The 18,165-nt window shown below is 36.5% G+C and overlaps 2 protein-coding genes across 2 annotated transcripts; one reads left to right on the top strand and one right to left on the bottom strand.

Moving 5' to 3' along the window:
• The first annotated feature begins 126 nt into the window (after positions 1 to 126).
• Positions 127 to 12,085, top strand: LOC144437493 (NEDD8-activating enzyme E1 regulatory subunit-like). The gene is made up of 14 exons (XM_078126435.1): positions 127 to 193; positions 754 to 918; positions 1,360 to 1,462; positions 2,172 to 2,251; positions 3,104 to 3,213; positions 4,830 to 4,939; positions 5,928 to 5,990; positions 6,680 to 6,895; positions 7,335 to 7,468; positions 8,184 to 8,259; positions 8,553 to 8,679; positions 9,296 to 9,432; positions 10,073 to 10,146; positions 11,438 to 12,085. The coding sequence occupies exons 1-14, from the start codon at positions 129 to 131 to the stop codon at positions 11,595 to 11,597; spliced, it is 1,620 nt and encodes a 539-aa protein (XP_077982561.1). The 5' UTR covers positions 127 to 128; the 3' UTR covers positions 11,598 to 12,085.
• A 2,950-nt stretch (positions 12,086 to 15,035) lies between these two features.
• Positions 15,036 to 17,963, bottom strand: LOC144437418 (cytochrome b-c1 complex subunit Rieske, mitochondrial-like). The gene is made up of 3 exons (XM_078126350.1): positions 17,668 to 17,963; positions 16,894 to 17,162; positions 15,036 to 15,809 (listed from the first exon to the last, which is right to left on the bottom strand). The coding sequence occupies exons 1-3, from the start codon at positions 17,876 to 17,878 to the stop codon at positions 15,468 to 15,470; spliced, it is 822 nt and encodes a 273-aa protein (XP_077982476.1). The 5' UTR covers positions 17,879 to 17,963; the 3' UTR covers positions 15,036 to 15,467.
• Between the last annotated feature and the right edge of the window lie 202 nt (positions 17,964 to 18,165).

Raw genomic sequence — 18,165 nt, 5'->3', positions numbered from 1 at the left:
AAGTGTGAATAATAATCTGCTAAAATAATCTTTGGAGAGAGCAATGGCAGTTATAACTTTTTTTCTGTTTGCTACGAATCTTGAGACTATTATACTAACAATATAAGCAGGTGTCAGGAGAAAAAAAAATGGCTGCCCCCAGCGAAACTGGAATGCGAATGGACAAGGAAAAGAAATACGACAGACAGCTTCGGTAAGCTTTGAGCTGATTAACTTTCAATTGCATATGGGGGATGATGATGAATGATGGATCAAAAGTAATGATACATTCGTATTTGATTATGTGATAGACGTATGTAAGCTCAAGGATTTTGAATAAGATGGACTGTGTAGTGTCAGTGTCGCTTTAATTTTCGATTTGTAACGTGACAGGCCAGTCAAAGAAAAAGTCGTGTCTTTGTTGTTAGTTACATTTGTTATGTTTAAATTATATTGTGTGGCCATTCATCCGTAACGTCACATGATAGTTTACACGAAATAACACTTTACCGGAGTTAATTTTATTTTATTTTTTTTATTCTACTTTTTGTTTGTTTGTTTGTTTGTTTGTTTGTTTGTTTGTTATTGTGTGTAGCTGTAATTTAAGCCTATATTATTTTATGTTTCTAGAAATGTTAACAGGCACTTAAAATTGTTTACAATTTCCAAATTTTGCATATTTTTCTGGGGTACTCCCCACCCTGTGATGTGCTGGTCAGTTACTGGATATCAGGATCGTACATTGTATATGCTCACTACTTTTGACCTTGACAGATTATGGGGAGATCATGGTCAGGCAGCATTGGAGTCAGCTCGGATCTGTCTCATTAATGCAACAGCCACAGGAACAGAAATCTTGAAGAACTTAGTTTTACCAGGAATCGGTTCATTTACCATCATTGATGGACATCGGATATCTGGTCAAGATGTCGGCAATAAGTGAGTGCAATTTTCTCGTTTTCTTCCCCTAAACCCCCCCCCCCCCCCACCCTCCAATTAATTAATTAATTAAATTCTAATTATGAATTTTACATCCATTGTAACGTACTCTGTTCTATAGTGATTGAAGATAAAGAAAGGCGAAAGGTCAACTCAGTGATTCTTTACGATAACTAGGTTTTGCAAAGAGATTTATTACTTAAAAAGCCATCAAATAATCTACACAGTGTTCATTCACTGAAAGAAACAAGTTCAAGTTCAAACTTCAAACATTTAATGCTGGAATAGTATAAATATGTAATGTTGCCACTTTTATAAATGAACCTAGGACTTTTACATAACTAGAAGGAATTGTGTTAAATTCTACCTTTTGTTGTTCTGGAAATGAATGTATGAAATTTAATGACTCATTTTGATTTTTTTCTCCCTACATTATGAAAGTTTCTTTCTGCATAAGGACAACCTTGGTCAATCCCGTGCCAAAGTAGCAACAGATTTATTATGTGAGTTGAACACAGATGTACGAGGTGACTCAGTGGAGGAGGTGAGAACCAAACAACCACTTTTATGCACTTTTGTGTGACCCTAGATTCATAGTGATATGTAGGGTATCTGAATAATACAAAGTCAATGTTTTTTTCTAAGATGAGGGAAACGCAGGTAATAAGATGCACAACACTTCCATTAAAACTTGTGTAGTTTCCCATGTACTGTACCATGATTTTTATTGGGAACCCCAGTAAATTGACTCGAGAACTCATTTGCATATGTATGTCATGTGATCACTCTTAACAAAAATATGCTGTCAAAATTTGTAGACAGAACCCTTCATGAGTATAAAGTTCAGCTCTAAGTTAGCGACTTGTTGATGTCCATAGAATACAACAGTCTATAGAACTATTAGAAGTATTTTAAATCATAGACGATTTCGTGCAGGGTCTATCTATCTATATAATACCAGCTAATCTCCTTACGGATATCACAGCTGGGGTCTATGTGGTTTAAATGCCCAGCTTGGACAGAGACCCAACATGTTTTGTGTAGGATCTATGGTTTGGATTAGGATTAAAACCTAGTTGTGAAAACCAGTTCTTTAGCAGCTTAAGGTTAAGCTACAAATGATACGATGTAAATTCTTAGTCAGATAACACTTACGCAGTGATCTGGTATTAAAAGGCCCAGTTCATATTCATAGACAGTGAGTGTGGTGTATGTCAGCACAGAGAGTAATAGTTCCTTATTTGATTTTATAGACAGTTGAACAGCTGTTGGAAAGTAATCCTCTGATCTTCAAAGCATTTGATATTGTTGTTGTCACAGAGCTTCCAGAAAGGTAAGGTCACAGGTCACAGGTTACAGGTCATATCTGTGGTAAAGTGTTTACTAGTCATGTAGACATACACAATTCAGTGTCTTTTATGTAAGAGAATCTCGACACAAGAAATGTTGTGAGGAAAAAGTTACTAGATGACTTTGCTGACAGTGAAATAATTATGTTGTTATTTCACCATGTTGGGAGACTTACATTTTACAGAAGTTTGGATAGTGTTAAGGACAGTGTGAGGACACATTTATGATTGTTTATAATAGGATGTTAATTAATATGGCTGTGTGTTCAAAGATGGAAACTAACACTGGTATAAGTTTGCATTTAAAGTAATAGATGTCTGTTGGGGATGGATGGATAGTATGATGATCCATGGTTGGCGTGCCAACAGGTTCTGTTGCAATTATATTATTGCAAACATTTCACATGAATTGTCTACAAGTGGTTATGATTGAAAATTTACATGCCTCTAGGACTAGGTATTTAATTGCACAGTAAAAACTAAAAAACAAAAATGAAAGTGTTTCTGAGATTGTATGTGTAGAATCTATACTACATGTATGAAGTACAAGCATTGGAAGCCAGCTGTATTTCTAAGTTTTGTTGTGTTTGGCACTTTTCCCTGATGCCATATTGGATTTGTCGACAAGATTGTTTGTTGCTTATTTCCTCCTAAGTTGCCATTGCTAAACAAGGGTGATGAACATTGCTTGAGGTTAGAGTAGCATTTCAGTATATTCTTCAAACTTTTAGCATGTTCTAAACTACTTTAGTTTTCTGTATTCATTCAAGCATTAAGTACATGTATTTATGTCTGTATGGGCATGTACATGTGGACTGTATTGTTATTTTTTTCAGGACATTGTTGGACTTGGCAAACACACTTTGGGAGGCCCATGTGCCCCTGTTAGTTTGTCGTAGTTATGGTTTCATTGGCTACATGAGAATGGCAATCAAAGAACATACAGGTAATATATAACACATCAGGCAACATGTTAGTCTTGCTGATAGACCCCTTGGGCTATTCTGCGCACTGTGAAGGCAACTGAAGATCACTACTGACGCTAGTACTGGCGTCCACTCTCTTTCAGGTGGAAAGCGACCTTCAGCTACTTGTAACAGAGGAAAGCCCGAGGTCTAGCAGCTAGACTAACAACATGTATGATTGTGTTAACAAACCCAGTCGCTTTATCATTTCTCTATTTAAATTTTGTTCGTTAATTTTCACTCGTAGAGAAAAAAAACATGATTCTCAGTTTTTTAGCACAACTGAACTGATAAGGTTCAGTAGTGCTATAGGCATGGCAAAGTGTCTGTCTGTGTGTCTGTCTGTCTGTGTGTGTGTATGTGTGTAAACAACTTAAAGTCAAAAACTGCTGGACCGATTGCTTTGATATTTGGTGGTCATGTTACTTCTGGTGTCTAGTTGGGAAATTGTTCAAATGAAAGTGATTGCATCAAGGATGTGGGTTTTGGGTCAAAAAATGTGATTTTTGGTCAAAAAACTTAAACTCAGAAACTACTGGGCAGATTGGTGCAAAATTTGGTGGGAACATTCTTAAGGGGGTGTAAAGTAAGATTTGTTCATGACGGGATGATTCCATCAGTGATATGCAAATTAGGGCTGAAAATGTGTCTTTTTGGTTAAAAATCTATAATTCCAAAACCACTGAGCAGATTGGGCTGAAATTTAATGGAAATGCATTTAGGGATGTATGGACGAAGATATGTTAAGCATACCATGATTCCATGAGTGATATGGAATTAAGGTGTAAAAATGTGAATTTTGGTCAAAAACTTATATCTCAAAAAATACTAAGTGAATGAGTTTGAAACTTGGTGAGATGTTTCTAGAAGTGTTATTCTTTGTCATTGCTTTTCCTCAAAAATCTTCAACTCTGAAATTACCCAGTAGATTGAGCTTAACTTTGTTGAGAATGTGTAGATTTGTCCTCATTAATAGCTGACACAGTGAGAACAGTACATTGTTAATTAACTATAATGTTTACTTTACTATTTCCTCTGGTGGTAAAGCCTGCAGCATGGCCAGTTTGGTTTATGACTGGATTATGTAATATATTGTAAGACAGCTGTTTCATCACCTACACATATAAACTGAATGTAGCTGGCTTTTACAATATTACAATAAGACAACCAAGAAAGATAAACCTGTTACATTGGTATGACTTGGTTCCAAATTGATTTTAAAAAATAAAGAAGTACAAAACCTTGTAGACACATCCCTTAAAGTTTGATTAGGATGTTGCTATACTTGTCTTGTACACTTCCAACATAGGATGGCTGGATTATGATGATGGAAATTAGGTATGAAAATTTTGTTTTGGTTACAACTTTAAATCTTCAAAAAATTATATATCTATCATTGCCCTGAACATGAAGTTGTGCGGCAACGCAATATTTGCGCTATTTTATCAATTGCTGTTTTCTGAGCAATGTAACTTTAATAATGCAAGTTGACAATGAGGTCACAATACTTTTGGAGAAGTGAACCATTATTATACAATTCAAGCCTTCAGTATATTTCAATTATTTATATTGTACTTTTTATCAATTTCCCACCCAGTGATTGAGTCCCATCCAGACAATGCCCATGAAGATATCCGACTAGATAGACTATTTCCTGGTCTAGTTAGTTACATTGAAAGTATGGATTTACAGTCAATGACCAAACAGGTAGGAGTAATCGCTATTTATTTGTAAAAAACATATCTTTCTTAGTTCATACATCACTTTGCAGCCATTTTCAAAAGAAAAATCTTGTGTAAAGGGCGCCCCAAATTTAGGAAAACGAGCATTCACTTTTCGTCGTGTGTACCAAATGCATCACTGTGGCAGTACAAGAAGGAGTAAAAGATGTGAGTGTAAATAAATCTCATTTGTATCGTAAAGTGGTCATATGGATGAGGATTGGGTATTTTAGATTTTTAATTTATAAAACAATTTATAAAACAATTTTATCATGGCTTCCTACTTGAAAAATCAATATGGAACAATATTGACTAAGTCCTTGTTTGTAACTCAGTACGTTGTAAAAAGCTAAAAAATGTGTACAATAACAAACATTTTAGAGATTATGATTTTGCAATTTATTTGATTTACAAATACAGACTTGGTCTATGTTGTTTCACATTAATTTTCCAAGTAGGAAGCCATGATGAAATTGTTTTATAAATTCCCAAAATAAATACCCAATCCTCATCCACATGGTGAAAAATGATGAATCAAAACTAGTTGAATGAACCAAGAATGTTGCTGACATTCGCCATGAAACATTGCAAATGGATGATTTTCAGAGTATGCATGATGCTGACCCACACTTTTGATCAAAATCTGCTATGGAACAGTGCCCTCTAGTGGCAAAACTATAATACTATCTTTTGTTTTTCCGATAAACAGAATATGATGATTTTTTTGTTGTTCTTAGTCTCCATATTGACTGTAATATCAACTTGACTTTGCAGAGGTCAAAAATTAGTGTTTGAAACTGACTAACTGATTTTATAGTTTTTATTCAGCACTTGTTTTAATACGGTGGCCATTTAATCGAAAAGATTCAGTAAATACCAGTCACATGCCTTATCTGGTCTGACTTTTCTTGTATGCATTGTACATTCATCTTTAATAGTAAGTATATCAAATAATGCTTTCATTTTCTTTACAGGAACATAGCCACACTCCTTATTTGGTCATCATGGCAAAATATTTACAATCATGGAAAGAACAGGTAAATTTTATCATTTCTTTAAAAAAATTCTGGAAAACACTACATTGGTGATGAATTGTTGATTATCACAGGTTTTTTCCTCATCAAGTTTTGTTATTTTAAAACCTCTGACAACACAGGAGGGATTTTTAGGTCAGAAGCACGCCCTCACATGACCAATAATTGCCATTATCCTGTCACTTTCTGACCAATCAGAAGCTTATTTCAAATCAGTAACAACCATCACCATTTTGGAGGTCTTATGTTCCTATACATGACAAATTAACTCAACCATTTTGAAATAAAAGCCACAAAAAGGAATCATCTAATTGGATGATTGTCATCAATTCTCATTACCTGATATAGAAGTTTACTCCCTAGGCACATCATAAAAGTGACAATCGTTCAATTTTTTGGTCTATACAATAACTCCCGTCCACACATAACATATACACTACTACAGGTGTATATGAAAATAAGTCAACCTTCTTGTTTTATTCTGACCCCCTAGTATGGGTTAAAATGCTACAGCAGGTTACCGAGTACCAAGAATGGGTAGCCTAGGGGGACTTGATACATGAATATCCCTTAGTTTCAAAGGGTTGAAATGGAGAAAATGAAACTGAAAACTTTTGCTAAATCAAATCAAGATAAGGTGTAGATACAACAACTATTTCAATGTTAAAGCCAAGTTTTCTCATCCTATACAGCATGATGGTTCTCCACCCAAAAATTACAAAGAAAAACAACAGTTTAAAGATTTTATTAGAGAAGGAATGTGGACAAATGAAGAAGGTGTTGAACAACTTGAAGAAAACTTTGAAGAAGCCATCAAGAACGTCAACAACTCCTTAGTACCAACCACCATACCTACCGAAGTCAAGAATATTTTTAATGATGATAATTGTACAAATTTAACTTCAGAGGTGAGAGAATTGCTCATTTCCTCTCTTCCAGACCAACTCATACCCCTCCTTCCTCACCACATTGTCAAGAAGTTATGAGTCAAGAATATTTTAATGATCTTAGTTTTACAAATTTAACTTCAGAGGTTCCTTCACACATTTTCATCCAACCCCCCGCAAGAAGTCCGGAGTCAAGAATATTTTTAAACTATAACAATTCTGCAAATTTAATTTCTAAGTGACATTCTTTTTCTTTGACTCATTCTGTCATTTATCCACAAGCCCATATTTTCCCCCAAGTCGTCACACATTCTCAATGCCCTAATTTACACAACCTCAGAAACCATAGATGGATGCATCCTATGGCATAGAAACACCAACAATACACATTCAAGTATTGTCAACATGCAATTATTCTTAGACATTGGCACATTACTCCTTACCATGTGTGTTTTCACAGAGTATGCCATTTTGGATCATGGCACAGGCTACAAAACAGTTTGTAGAGAATGAAGGTAAAGGTGCATTACCTCTAAGAGGTTCTATACCAGATATGACAGCAGACTCCAAGAGATATATACAGCTACAAAATGTGTGAGTAAACGATACTTTTTTGTCATTCAGAGTATTGTTAAATTTATATGTCAACTCAAGAAAATATCCAGATTTTTTCAGGACACATTTATTCCGTGGGTGTCTTCTGGCACAGAAAATGTTTAATAGTAAATCTTTTGGCAAGATTATAGAATAGACAACCCAGTCAATATATATATCTATGTACTTCATCCTGTTTCGTACCCCCCCCCACCCCCACCCCCACCTATTTATGACAAGTAATATTAGGGTTAGGGATGCCAAGATTACAAGTATATGTTGATACAATGATAGTCAGAAACTTTGTTCATTATGAAATTGTTACCGTACAGAAAGGTGGGCCAAGTGACCTAAATGTGTCAAACTTTGTTCTGAAATAATAATAATGATAATAATAATAATAATGTTGGGTTCTTATATAGCACTTTCCCACACCGTGCTCAAAGTGCTTTACAATTATTACCCCTGGCTCGGATCAGAACAGCACAATGGCCCTTAAGTCTTCCTCAACTCCCCGGGGAGCATACAATCCATTGCAGCCATTTAAGCGCATAGGATTAAAGCCTCACATTGCAACCTACATCCGACCAGGTGATGAGTCCTAAACTTTCTTCAAATTTGTCATACACAAGATATATACAATGTGTTTGAAATCAAAGCATAATTTTAAATTTGCAGTGAATTAGAACGGTATACCTTTTTTTGAATATTTCAGATATCGTGATCAAGCCCTACAGGATGTCCAGGCAGTTACTAGTAGAGTGCACCATATTTTAAATTCACTTGGGTTGGTAAGTATATTGTTGTATGTAGCATTTTCTTTTAGCAGTGTGTGTATAGCAGTGTTCTATGTAGCAGTGTGTGTAGCAGCGTTCGATATAGCAGTGTGTGTAGCAGTGTTCTATGTTGCAGTGTGTGTAGCAGCGTTTGATGTAGCAGTGTGTATAGCAGTGTGTGTAGCAGTATTCTATAAATGAGTGTGTGTAGAAGTGTTCTGTGTAGCAGTAGGTGGTGTAGCAGTGTGCTATGAAATCTGGAAGTGAGAAATTCAATGATGTATTTTTCCTATTTAATTCTTCTACAGCCACTTGATTACATAGCAGAAGCAGACATCAGAATGTATTGTAAAAATGCACACTTTCTACGAGTTGTCAGGTGCCGATCATTAAACCAAGAATACAATCCAGAAAAAGCCAAATCTACAGATATATGTGAGTAGACCATGATAGAAGTTGGTCTCTTGACTATGGTTACAAAATTGAGAAGTGTATTTCCTTCATATCACTGATAGTTGATGTTTCAAGCATTTCTTTTTGTTCACGCTTTTATGAATTTTCTCACTAACTGAAATAGAAGATTACTGTCTGAGCCCATCATAAAAATATAACAAACTTTCAATTTCTTGGTCGACACCATAACTTCTGCTCCATGTGCTTCACATGCATTACTACATGTGCACTCTCATCAAAAAAGCCTGTTGTTGACATGTATATGCAAAACTAAGCAGAAATTCAAACCATTTTTAGCACAACTGAACTGATGAAGTGGTGTCTCTCCATCTGTCCATGGGTACATGTATGTGTGTGTGTGTGTGTGTGTGTGTGTGTGTGTGTACAATTTGAACTCAAAAGCAACTGAGCCGATTGTTTTGATATTTGATGAGGATGTTCCCTTTGGTGTCTACAGTTGGGAAATTGTTCAAATCAAAATGATTGCACCAGACGTGTGCGTTTTGGGTAAAAAAAATGCAATTTTTGTACTTTATCACACATAGCAAAGAAAATCTAGTCTCACAAACTGAGTGAAATTTCTTTGTTCTCTACACAGCATCTTTCCTAGAGAATCCAGATAGTGAAATTGTCTTCTACATCTTACTCAGGGCTGTTGACAGGTTTTACAGTCAGTACAGTAGATACCCAGGTTTCTATGACGACCAGGTAGAGGTTGATATCCCCAAACTCAAGGTAATATATGGCTTGATATATATATATATACTTAGAGTAGAGTCTTGCTTAGACAAACTTGGTGACAATATGATAGATAACCCAGTTAACCGACAAAAACCCCTCCAATGTCAGCTAAGAACATGGATAGTTTCGTATCTGTGTGAATGCAGCCCCCCCTTCCCCCATAGTAGGTTGGGTAGTTGACTTGGAAGGTATTCTCTCCACTCTGAACTGTGAACTCAGTAATTCAAATTTAGCATTTTTGGCCACACCCCATCAAATATCAGCATATTAGCATATCACCTGTTGATGTCTGATGTTATTTGTACAATTTTAGTCGCAATGGTATAAGGTCAACATGGTCACATCCAGGTAACTTGACACAATCAACATAATACAGGCATCATGTGACTTAATCAACATAATATAGGTATCACATGACTAAACTCAACCAATCAGCTTCCATACATTGTAGAGGGGAAAAAAAAACAAAATTGAAATTACTGAGTTTGCAGAAATAAACCATTTCTTTGCATCTCCTTTATTTAATCTCAAACGATTAAAATGTGTTTCTTATTCTGTGTCATGTACGTTGTTGTAGCCTTACACTTTGGCAAGTGAATTATTTTTTTTTTTTTCATTTCGCTCTCATCAACAGAATTGTATGAATACCATTCTACAAGAATGGGGATTGTCACTCTCGTTTATCAAAGATGACTACATACATGAAATGTAAGTATGAAAATGTAGAGGTATTTGAGTCGGAGTTTATACAAGACTTAGTGTAATTTGTTAGACCCAGAACAATGTTGTGTATTTATATTATGAACCTAAGGAGTTACGTTTCGGGTTAGGTAAGGATTAGCAATGGAGATGACTCCCTAGATTATGCAACATTTGTGTTGCTGACCTGTTGGCCTGCATGATGAGTAGTCAGTGATTTTAATCTCTTGCATTTTGTATTGTATACCATATAATTACTAGCCTACATGTAGACTTGAGGTACTAGCACTACCACTCTATTGCTATCCTAACTGACCTTTTGATTTGAATTTCGTTGTCCTTCCTCGTGGCAGTGTCACACTGGTCTCAAGTGGCATTCCTTTTGTAGACCGTTATTGGTCGAATACATAATAAGACATATTTAAATCATGCCATCAACTCGCATGCTGAATCCACAATTAGGTGTCGTCATGGAAATGCAACCTCACTGTAATTATGTATGTCGTGTCCTATTCAAATGTCGGGAATATTTTGCACACGTTATGTGTGTGTGGCTGGGCATGGCTTCTAGACCAGTGGAACACTGCTATCAGGAAGGACAGCGAAATTCAAACTCAATATGTTGGTTAGGATAGCAAATAGAGGGGGTAGCGCTAGTCCTTCGAGTCTACATGTAGGCTAACATGATGACATCCTTTGCTATGAGAGAACCTGAAGAAATACATTCAATCTTTATATTCCTTGGAATAGAAATCTTAAACATTTGCTGTTACTTTAAGAAAACTTAAATCATTTCTAAAGAAGAAAGCAGAAAGAAGAAGAACAATTAAGATTCATTGTACAAATTTTTGAAGTAGTAGTCAATATAACATCCAAGTTAAGTCATTTTAGAATCCAATATGGCTGCCAAATATTGTGGTAACTGTAGGGAAAATAAAAGCTGGTCAATTTTGTCATTTTAGAATCCAATATGGCTGCCAAATATTGTGGTAACTGTAGGGAAAATAAAAGCTGGTCAATTTTGTCATTTTAGAATCCAATATGGCTGCCAAATATTGTGGTAACTGTAGGGAAAATAAAAGCTGGTCAATTTTTTCATTTTTAGAATCCAATATGGCTGCCAAATATTGTGGTAACTGTAGAGACAGTGAACAGTTTCTTTTATCAGTTCAAAACGACCAGGCACAAATTTTTACCTAGCAAACTTAGATTTTCATGTAAGTTGGTCTCTGAGGTGCATTGCCCTTTTCAATAACCAGTTTACAAAGTTACAATCTTTCTGATGGTTTCTATTTTCTAGGTGTCGATACGGAGCCTCTGAACTGCACACAGTTGCAGCATTCATGGGTGGTGCAGCAGCACAAGAAATTATCAAGATTGTCAGCAAACAATTTGTCCCATTCAACAACACTTTCATCTACAACGCTATGAGCTCCACATCTGCGACCTTTCAACTATAACCTTCTGAACTTTTTGACATAACATCCCAACACCATTCTTAGCTGAAGACAACACAGAACAATCGTCATAGTCTTACTGGACAGTCTGACCTTACTGCAGCCACAGAGAACTCTCTGTGGCTCTCCTCAAACTGTAAATTGCAAGAACTGAGTTCCACATCTGTAACATTTCAAGTATAACCTGTTTTGAATATTTGACATAAAATCTCACCATGTATCTACCATGAGCTTTACATCTGCAACCTGTGACATAACAACATCTCACCTCCGTTTATGTTTCTGCCCAGTCAGGGGACAACACTGAGCAATATTATACTGGACAAACCTGACTGAGAACATCAGATATATGTCTTATGATTTTCCTCTACGGTAAATTGCAAGAACCGTTTCTATACCTAAGAGTGCAACAGAAGTCTACGAATGATTTTTTTTATTTCAAAACTGTCAACTGAAAAGTTTTGCTGTTTTTTTTTATGACACTTTCATCTTCATGAAACCTAAGTAGCTATGCATATAAAGGCTTCCAATTGTAAAAACTACAAACAGAATTCCAATGGAAGTATAGTATACGGATTAACTATCAAAATGCCACCAATGTTAAAACGTACAATGTCATGTCTGCATATATGCAGACAGTCCCTTCCAGGTTTCTAGGTGCTAGGCCACGTCTGCATATATGTAGACAAAAGTTTACTCATTTGCATAAGCCCAATTTTCACCTCTTCACCTCATATTTTTTTGACAATATATATGTCATGGGTGGATAAGGAAAAAACTAGGATTGATTGTATGTTTTATTATTCCTTTCAAGTTAAAGTTGACAATTGTAGAGAAGGTAAGATCCTACTCTGTAGTGGAAAAAGTCCTTAGCCTAGGGAGTCTTTTGCATGAAAAGTCTATGGCATCTTTTAATATACTTCCCCCACCCCATCATATGATAAATTACTGATTAAAGATATTTTGAAATATGCGCCACTTTTGAATCATAGTACATGGAACATTCTGCCACAAAATGCCACTGTTCTGTATCTTATTTGACCAGTCAGTAAGGTCCTTTTCTACTAGCCACTTTGCAGAAGTTGTATCTTCACATGCACAGTAAATGGATGCATTCATCAATGCAAAGTCTTCAAGGGTTTGTATGGAAGTAAAATGGAATTTTGAAAACATTGATAATTCTCGGTACCTGCAGTAGAATTCTACCACCTAGGTTTTTGTCATAAAATTTAACAACTATTTGATTTCTTGCTGGTCGACACCATAAGAAGTTGTGTGAGGGTGTAGACTAAATGTTGTGTCACATCAGTGAAACACCAAGCCTACATCAGTTTAGCTGTAAATGTCATGTCACATGCATGAGTGAAATATCAAGCCTACATCAGTTTAGCTGTAAATGTCATGTCACATGAGTGAGTGAAACATCAAGCCTACATCATTTTAGCTGTAAATGTCACGTCAAGTGCATGAGTGAAACACCAAGCCTACATTACTTTAGCTATAAATGTCATGTCACATGAGTGAAACACCAAGCCTACATCATTTTAGCTGTAAATGTCATGTCACATGCTTGAGTGAAACATCAAGCCTACATCATTTTAGCTGTTAGTCGTGTAACACCAAGCCTACATCATTTTAGCTGTAAAAATGTCATGTCACACGAGTGAAACACCAAACCTACATCATTTTAGCTGTAATATATTATGCACTTAATGTTCTTCTTGTAGTAAACTGAATTTTCTGACAGGATAGTAAACACAGTGTATCATATTGTTGATGATTTACAAAGGCTATAACGCACAAGCTGAAAACTTATTTAAGCATTGACCTTCTGATTTGTCCTGGTTGACAATTTGATGACAGACTCCATAGACACAGCTGACCTCTAGGTGGCAGTATGATTTGTCCTGGTTTACAATCCGATGCCAAATTTTATAGTTACAACTGACCTCAGCAGAAGACATGTTAATTAAATTATGGAAACTTTGCGTTATCAAATATTTCAATACATTATTTCATTTTTTTTATAACAAGACTGAAAGCAGTGTAAGATACCCATGAAGTGTATTGAAAAGATTTTTTTACTGTGCTTGACTTTTTTGTATTGGCAAATTGCAACCATACATTTGCAAGTTTGTGTCACTTTCATATTAGTAGCGATGTAAATAGAGACAATAAATGAATATTAAAAAAAAATTATTGTAGCAAGATAGTGATTGTGATAGCTTTTAGATTGTCACCAAACTGGACTTATTTTCGATAAAAGGAAGTGCGGATTCAATAAAGACAAAAGATTGTAAAGTTTGTCCACTAGGAGTGCTGTTTGGTAGGAGCTTGGGCTGTGATGATCATGATCTTTGAGTACTGAGGCGTGCTTGGACTGTAAAACACATTGCCAGGAGTGACCTTATCATCCCTCCCCTTACTTGTGTAAAAGGAAGTAAGGTTTCAATAAAGACAAAAGATTGTAAAGTTTGACCACTAGGAGTGCTATTTGATGAGGGTGAGAAGAGCTTCCTCAACAGCTGATCTTTCAGTTAACAGTCTCCTATGAAAAATCATTTCAAAGTGGCACGCTCAGCCTGTCCAAATAACGCTATTCAGATCATAACATTTGGAAAGATATAATGTTAAAGGATTTACAAGCGTTGTTCTGTATCATGCACCATGCATGGAGCCACAATCAAATCTTCACTCACATTCCCCATAATCTGGGGTTCCCCAGTGCAACAATTTTTTGAACATCTTCGTTTTACGCATATATGAATGTACATGTACAATGACGTGCATGTGTGTGTAATTATGTATAAAGACACAATTTAGATTTAAAACTTGTCCAAAAATTTATCATGCGTTTCGCTCAAGAACTCAAGCCAGTTCACAGTTGAGTGTATTTGTATTTGGTGAGACATTCCCATAGTGTCATACACCACCACATAACTCTTCTGCTTCTCACATGTATGCATACAGTATTACAACTCAATTACAACCCGTAATTTGAGCTCAGAAATGCTGGTACAAAATTTAATGACTTTTGAGATGAAGTGATACATGGCAAATGAACAAGTTCTTCATCAGAATTTCATTTGAATGCCTATGAGTTTAGGAGATCCAAGTTTCATAGTGACTTTTACTATTTCCCACTCAATGACAGTGCTGGTGTAACTTACAATGAAACGGTCATGATCCCGAGGCTACAACTCTTGTAAAAGACTCTTTACATTGACCAAATAATAACCAGTTGTAAATTTGGCTGACCTATCCACTGTTAATGTCTGGGATGCAATGATAGTGGTTTTGAATAAGGTGACTGGTCACTAAAAAGGCAAATTCTACCAGGGTTTCCTAGCCACGTCCCCAAGGTTCCCAAACAAAGTAACTGTAGATTCTGTAGTAAACTACATGTATGTCGTCACTTTACCCCCCCCCCCCCCCTCCTGTCACCAGGGTTCCTCAACTTCAGTACAAACACTAAATGGATATTTCTACAACTCCAACTGTCACTGTTAAATTTGACATAAAACACAACCACAAGAACTATTTCTAAGTTTGCTTTAAAATAACTTATCTTTAATACCATCATTAATACATTTCATTGCATTTGTTAACAGAGTGAACTCACACGTTAGCCGTACACAAAGATACAACATCTTTCACGTTTGACAATTGTAAAAAAAACACACAATCATTATCGGCACCCATTGAATCTGAAACCAACACTATGCACTACCTCATGTAGTTAGATGTGCACACAATACAATGTAGAGGGATTTTTTTCTAACTTTTTCTTTTATACAATTTGAGATTAGATTTGTTGAAGTTGAGAATGGAAATGCTAGGCATCCCTGAGAGATGGTCCTTTGTGTTTAAAAATCAACCAACAACAACTGTGTTCTCATCCATGAATTCGTAGTAAGGAACTTCCAAATTCTCTGGGGCTGGCCCCTTGCGGATTCTCCCTGACGTGTCGTAATGTGAACCATGACAGGGACAGAAGTAACCGCCATATTCTCCGGCATGAGCAATTGGTACGCAACCTAAATGGGTACACACACCAACGGTGATGAGCCATTCAGGTTTCTGGACACGCTCGTTATCATGCTCGGCATGCCGGAGTGAATTTGGATCAACAGCTTGCTCTGTTTCAATTTCTTCTTGTGTGCGGTGACGGATGAACAAAGGCTTACCACGCCACTTCACTGTTATACTTTTGCCCTGAAAGAAGATCATACATGTACGTTAAAAGACAGAATGTAAAGATTAAGCTAACCACTTCACCTTGGTCTGTAACAGCTTCCTCTCCAATCATAGTCAACTAACTGAGCACTTTGACAATTTTGGGACCTTTATATACATGAAGTAAGTAAGTAAGTAAGTAAGTAAGTAAGTAAGTAAGTATAAAGTATGTAAGTAAGCAACTAACTAACTACATGTAACTCTCATTCTCACAAGCCAGGATATCATCTTGGTCTATAGTCACTTCCTTCTAATTATAGTAAACTAACTACATGTAACCAGCTACATGTAACTGACTATCAAACTACTACTAGTACTAACATAGACATACAATGTAAACACCCTCTCTTCACACACACACACACACACACACACACACGTGCACGCGAGCACACACACTTACAATGTACACACACACACACACACACAATACAACGAATATAAAGTTGGCGTCAGATTCAGATTCAGATTCAGCTAGCGTCATATTGAGCGTCAGATTCAGCGTCAGATCCGAAGACATCCGACGGACTCAATCAAACCTGAAATAATACTGTTGAGACTACAGGGAAAGATTCCGCTTCACAGCCTTTTGATGGAAGTTGGAATGCCTCTGCTTGCACAATTTTTATTTGGGAAAAATATGTGAAATAGAGTTGAAATACTTGCAATCGAGACATTGATAGCCCCAAGTTCAGCCACTGTATGTTCGTTGGTTGATACGTTTTGCCAATAATGTACATGGTGTCAGTAAAAGCTAAGTTTACGTATGTAATATGTTATCATTTTTAAAAATTTGAATTTAAAATTTAAAATTGTGCAAGCAGAGACATTCCATCTTCCATCAAAGGGTTGTGAAGCAGAATCTTTCCCTGTAGTCTCAACGGTATTATTTCAGGTTTGATTGAGTCCGTCGGGTGTCTTCGGATCTGAGGCTATCTGACGCTGAATCTGACGCTAGCTGAATTTGAATCTGAATCTGACGCCAACTTTATACTCGTACACATACAAATAATATTTCTGTTGTAGAAATATAATGGTACAGTGTTGCTCCAGTTGTCCTTACCTCTGGGATTTCTGATAAATTAACTTCTATTTTGGCTAAAGCTAAGACGTCAGCTGATGCACTCATTGAGCTGACAAGGTCTGTCACCACATTCTTGGCAGCATAGGCTCCAGCCACACCACTTGAGCCAACCAGGGCATATGTGAAGACACGACGACCTGCTGCACTAGGTTGAGATGGTTCCTTTGGATCAGATACTGGTTCCCGGCGGTAGTATGAGAAATCTGGAACTTTGACATCACTGTGTGCATACCTAACTTGCATTGGACCTGTAATACATTGGGTGAGATTGCCATTACTTTCCGGTTACAATACTCTTATGTTTGTAGTTACATGTAGTGTTCCAAATTTACAGTTTTTTTTTTTTAAACTAAATTTGAAGTCTGAGAACTACATGTACATGTATGGCAGGGTGAGGTAGGGAATACGAATGTGGTAGTCTAGTTCCTCTACAGTATCGTTACCAATTACACACCGACTCAGTGAATTTTGAAACCACGTTGGCATCCAGACTAGGAATGACATGTGGTGAAAGGGGAATCCTGATTCCTTGTGTTTCGATAGTTATCAATTTATTGCATGGCAAGTAAACGGTAAACACTTTACACGTAAAACAACTCATGGTTTGACCTTTGTAGAGGCCAAGGTTAAAGTTTACATAAGGTTAATTTTCTGACGTCCGTGACTATCTTAACAAAAAAAAGAAAGATATATGCTGAGGTATCATTTAAAACCGGCATTTTCAGTTGAAAATACTAGTATACGATATCTTACCGTGTGGACCGGCTGTAACTTTTACGTTTCCGCTGCGTGGAGCTAAATTTCGTAACGAATCTGACGATAAACTTAGTTTCTGTTGGGGTAATACGATCTGAGCAGCCGAAGAAACACAGTACACAGGTGGACGAAGATGTGAAGCCACTGCCTGAGCTGTCGCTGACAAATAAGGGCCCAAGGCTCCACTGCGGGCTGTTACAGACATCATTTCGCCGGTTTTAGCACGCGAAAATGTCTAATCGATGCCGGGAAGTCCAAGATGGCGGAGAGTGCACTTGTGACGTCAGAGATTTTGTAAAACCACCTAAGAGTACAATAAATAACACTCGCTGACTAAAACCTCGGAATATTTATTATTGTAAACTAAGAAAAAATGTTATTTCATTTCCCTTCTACCATATATGAGCGTTAAAACAATAATAAAATCACGAAAACATGGATATTGGTCAATTTAACTCTGCACAATGTATATTATTACATCTCTTGACTCAGTAA

This window comes from Glandiceps talaboti, chromosome 7 (assembly GCF_964340395.1).
Source record: "Glandiceps talaboti chromosome 7, keGlaTala1.1, whole genome shotgun sequence".
In the NCBI taxonomy this organism is placed as follows: Eukaryota; Metazoa; Hemichordata; class Enteropneusta; family Spengelidae; genus Glandiceps; species Glandiceps talaboti.
This window is presented reverse-complemented; position numbering and strand designations above follow the sequence as displayed.

What these genes read in the sequence shown, in the direction of transcription:
- LOC144437493 (XM_078126435.1), top strand. Translation starts at nt 129, where the DNA reads ATGGCTGCCCCCAGCGAAACTGGAATGCGAATGGACAAGGAAAAGAAA. An exon ending in AGCCAAATCTACAGATATAT is followed by an intron (nt 8,680 to 9,295) that starts GTGAGTAGACCA and finishes TTCTCTACACAG; the next exon opens with CATCTTTCCTAGAGAATCCA. An exon ending in GATGACTACATACATGAAAT is followed by an intron (nt 10,147 to 11,437) that starts GTAAGTATGAAA and finishes TCTATTTTCTAG; the next exon opens with GTGTCGATACGGAGCCTCTG.
- LOC144437418 (XM_078126350.1), bottom strand. Translation starts at nt 17,878, where the DNA reads ATGATGTCTGTAACAGCCCGCAGTGGAGCCTTGGGCCCTTATTTGTCA. An exon ending in AGTTACAGCCGGTCCACACG is followed by an intron (nt 17,163 to 17,667) that starts GTAAGATATCGT and finishes AATGTATTACAG; the next exon opens with GTCCAATGCAAGTTAGGTAT. An exon ending in ATTTATCAGAAATCCCAGAG is followed by an intron (nt 15,810 to 16,893) that starts GTAAGGACAACT and finishes ATCTTCTTTCAG; the next exon opens with GGCAAAAGTATAACAGTGAA.